This window comes from Limulus polyphemus, unplaced genomic scaffold, assembly GCF_000517525.1.
Source record: "Limulus polyphemus unplaced genomic scaffold, Limulus_polyphemus-2.1.2 Scaffold3934, whole genome shotgun sequence".
NCBI classification, from domain to species: domain Eukaryota; kingdom Metazoa; phylum Arthropoda; class Merostomata; order Xiphosura; family Limulidae; genus Limulus; species Limulus polyphemus.
Window position 1 is genome coordinate 1 of NW_013669544.1, and position 4766 is coordinate 4766.

The 4766-nt window shown below is 32.2% G+C and overlaps 1 protein-coding gene across 1 annotated transcript in view; it reads left to right on the plus strand.

Moving 5' to 3' along the window:
- Window positions 1–1768: 1768 nt before the first annotated feature.
- LOC106470308 (protein SSUH2 homolog) overlaps window positions 1769–4766 on the plus strand; it is a 100472-nt gene continuing 97474 nt past the window's right edge. The window contains exon 1 of the mRNA XM_022398910.1: window positions 1769–1902. Within this exon, the coding sequence (XP_022254618.1) occupies window positions 1857–1902 (46 nt within the window). The 5' untranslated portion in view covers window positions 1769–1856. The remainder of the gene's footprint in view (window positions 1903–4766) is intronic.

Sequence of the window (4766 nt, forward strand, 5' to 3'; positions counted from 1 at the left end):
AAATTCTATACATTTAATTAAATTATTTTAATTTTCTATTGTTTAATTTAAGTGGCTATTGTTCGGAACGAACAATACTAAGGAAGGGGCAGTGTCACGACAGCGGAAGTCACTTGATTCTAGTAACACGTCATGAGATTCTAGAAAGATCATGTCCGTTGGTGAATCCTCGAGTGTTCTCCAAACGCCCTCTATTTCGTATATATAAGATCGGCGAGTAGTGACGGCATGGATATGAATAATTGCAGATTGAAGAGATAGAGACAGATAACCGAGTCAAGCGCGGTAGTAAAGTGCGTGAATCGTTCGTTGTGAATTATAGCGAGTGTTTAAGTTAAAGTGACTGTGGAAATTAAGTGTATTGCAAAGTTGAATTGAGAAAGAATAAACTAGTTTTATTTAAGAAAAGACTTGTATCGCCGAAGTTTTCGGGAAGAATTTTTACGGGAAATTATCAAACGAACAGAGACATAACAGCACCATTACTTTGTGATTTTGATGATCATTGGATCAGGAATAACCATTTTACTCTTAATCAGTCCTAAACTGGTAGTAATGTCATCATAAATTTTTATGCACAGGATAGTAACAGTAAATTTACCACCTGAAGCTAGTTTTTCCAACAAGCTTTTGACTCTTCATCAAAATGTAGAAAATGAACACACCTCTTTTAAAGCTGAATGTAAACCTTTAGATGCAGGTAAGCTCACCTTCTTTCAGTGATCTTCGGTTGGACAGGTTTGAGTAGTTAACAGTCAATATATATAATCATAATATTACACACATTTGAAAGTAAAAACTGAATACAGAGTAATAAAGATATTACAATAACACAGCTATAGTATAGGGAACTCCAGGCTACTAGAGTAGTATTTGGCTTAAGTAGTTTTTAGCTATAGTGAAAGGATAAAACAGTTCCTTTTAACATTTGACAGCCTACTTCTACGCTAGTCTTATTAATTTAGTCGTAGCCGTGAATTAACAGTGAAGTCATTTAGTTATCTAAGTTTTCATTTAGCTGCACAAACAGCAAACTAATTTACCAGTGTTGTATTATTTTAAGGCAACAAGAAAGAGACTTGATTAGTTGAGTAACAGATCTGGATGTGTGTACACAGACAGTGGTAAGCTTATTACATGTTTCTAGAGATTTGAACATAATTGTAATTTGAATTCTACACTCACAATATCTCTAATCCAGCTTTATAGATACGAACAACAAATCTGTTATTCAATCCTCTTTGACCTAAATTTGTCTACTATTATTAGTAGTAAACTGTTAGAGTTTCAAACATTACATTTTGCCTCTTGAGAAGATATGTTCTTCACCATGTCTTTCATGTTAATATTGGAATATAAGAAAGTGATGAACAGTTATGTTTTACCTTTTAACAATATTATGGTAAGAAATTCAGTTGTATAAACTTATGATTTTTATCTGTGATATGCAATATAGTATTAAAAATCATATATGGTTGTTACCTTTCTTATGAACTGCTCTATTTGCATAACAAAAGGATACATCTAATAGATTACTGTTTGCTCAAAATTAATTGTACTACCTAAGAAGTAATGGTTTGTTTTAATTATTAAATGACTGTTTTATTCAAATTAAAGAATTGATAAAATGGAAGTCAGTCAGTCAGTCAGAAATTTTAAACTATCTATTTTAATTTATAAAGTGCTCTTGAAATATGTAGGAGAAAAATATTTCATCAGAGAGACTCTCTGTGTAGGGATGGCATGGATGCCTGTATTAAAGCAATACAAAAGTCATCTGGATTTTCTTCTCTACAGAGTCATCAGAAGCTAGATATGAAGAACTACCTGACATAGTCACTCTATCTCCAGTGTGTATGTCACTTTTCAGCTATCCAGAACATCCTAAAGTCGAAAACCGAGGTTTCTTATTTTTGTTCATAATCATCTTTCTTCAACAGCCCTAGCACTTACTTAGTTCTAGCAGTAAATATAATTATGTCATCATTTGATAGAGGAAAACATTCTTCATGTTCTTTGACTACCTATTTTATTATTATTCTATGCAAAATTTATAATTCTTTAGAATACACTCTATAACCTAGTAACCCATGTATGCTAGCTTATAAAAAATAAACTAACAAGTATAAAGAAAATAATTTATTGCTAAATAAAAAAGGTTTGTAGGGCTGGATACTTAGCTTGAAAATAGGAACCAAACAAGATAGAGATGGAAGTGGACTTGTCATTTGATTGGCTAATGATCACATGGCAAACTAAGCTGTCTTGACTTTACATGGAGAATAAAGTCCCTACATTACTGGCTTTCACACTGGAAAAACAAATAGAACCAGAATTTCCAATTGTAAAATGTTACTCTATTGTAAAATGGTAATAAAAGTAATATTCTAAAGTTAACTAAAGGAAAGGTATAATGATGAAAGCTGAGATTCTTTTCAAACAACAAGCTTTCAATAGACAAACTATGGAAGCCAGTAATGTAGAGATTTTATTTTCCATGTAAAGTTGAGACAGCTTAGTCTGCTATGTGATTATTAGCTGGATAAAGTGATATATCCACTTTCATCCCTATCTTGTTTGGTTCCTTTTCTCAAGTTCAGTAGCCAGCTTTACATAGTTTTTTTATTAATCAATAAGTTTTTTCCTTAAAACTTGTCATTATTACACACCTTACCTTCATTTGAAGAAAGGCTAAGGGGGATAAGGCTGACCTCACATGCCCCCCTCCCCCCAATTGAAGTTTGGGTCCTACACTATAGTCTGACTATAGCTTTTTTTATTTAGCGATAAATTGTTTTCCTTATACTTTATGTAATAACACATGAATATTTGAAAAAATTAATTGATATTACACTATTGCATGCTTTAAGAATAAAAAACATATTAATTCATTCAATTATTGATTGAGTTCAGTGTGATTTAGTGGTTTGCATCTTGGTCCGTAGTTCACATCCCTGGAAAAAAAGATTGCTCTCCATATTTTGGGACCATGGGTACATTATAGTAGTGATGGTGAAATCTCATTATATGGTCAGACAAAAGTATCCCAAGAGTTGGCTGTGGTTGCTGTTGACCAGATGCTTTCCTTCTAGTCTATTAGTTCAAAATTATGGACAGCTGTGCACAAATAACCCTTTAATAGTTTTGGACAAGCATCTAAATACAAAGAAAAATTATTGGTAAGCTGTTTATTCATGTAATAACTGATGGATAAGCAGTTTCATAAAATTAAAAATCCTGGTTAATCTTTTCAAAAAATAAAATAAAAAATATATATATGTGTTCTGGTCCATTTCAAGATTTTCAGCAATTGCTTTTTTGTCCATTTAAGATATTACTTATTTAAGTACTGCAGTGAATGATCACTTTAGAATGTTCTTCTTTCACCACTTTGATGTGTAAAAGCAATAGATCCATTTATAGGAAACCCCAAGAAAAAGATAAAGCTTTATTTTTTCCTCACCACTCATCAACCTCCAGAAATAGCAACATTATCTGTAGACTGTCATTCTCTTGTATTATCAGTAAAGAGGTGCAGTCTAAAAGTACTTTTTTTTGAGGACTTCTGTAGATGCCACTTCTCACAAGTGGAGCAATGCACTCAGTTCAAAGTAAGGAAGAGGAAGTAACACCAGAAGGTTTAAGAGAGATTTGTTCCATGGCAAAAAAAAAGAAAGAAACGTAATAAGTTGTACTATATTCAGCTACAAAAAGCTTTAGAGAGAGTTAGTCGCCAATGATTATAAATACATATTAAAACACACTCTTATTATACATGAAACTTGAAAATAATTTGTGAACAGTTCATGATTCTAAATACACGCACTTACACTTCATGAATATGGTGCTGAAGATAGAGGTGAACTAGCCTTTACAACTTTCAATGAAATGTACTTGAGTGATCTTTTTTTTTATTTTTTCCATTTCCATAATACCTGTTTACCAGTTGTTTCAACAGTATCAACAAAAATAGTTTAAGATTTGGAGAAAACAGTGTAGGCTTCAGTCAAGACAATTTGAGTTTCCTAACAGGGTAATTGACTTATAGACTGAGTTGGAGTGACTAGAATTGGAGGCCAGTAGGAGTTTAAGAGAGGAATCGGAAGTTTCTTGAAATCTAACGGGTAGGTTTAAGTTTTGCTTTTCTCAAGGGTGAGTATGCAAGGATAACCTTGAAAGATTAAATGATCCTTTGTTATCTGTGGGTTATATTTTGTGTATTTGATTTAGTTGTACAGTGGAAAAAAATTACTACACATTACAGGAACTAAACTGGTGAAATAATTTCAAACTAAAGATCGGTCACTGTTTTGTCAGTGTTGTATATTATGCAAAGGCCTCTAATTGCTACTCACACATCCATATGGGTAATGATAAAGTTTTAAGGCATTTGATGTTGCTGTTTGATGGTCACTATAATTTTGTGATAAAACATAACAAATAAATTTAATTTCGGGTAACAATACAGCAGAGTAGGAAAATGTTTAACTACAGTACAACAATACAGCAGAGTAGGAAAATGTTTAACTACAGTACAACAATACAGCAGAGTAGGAAAATGTTTAACTACAGTACAACAATACAGCAGAGTAGGAAAATGTTTAACTACAGTACAACAATACAGCAGAGTAGGAAAATGTTTAACTACAGTACAACAATACAGCAGAGTAGGAAAATGTTAACTACAGTATATAGCACCACCTGCTACAAGATACTAATGTATTTACAACGTTAAAGTGATTTCTAGAAAAATTGTTAGGTTGGTT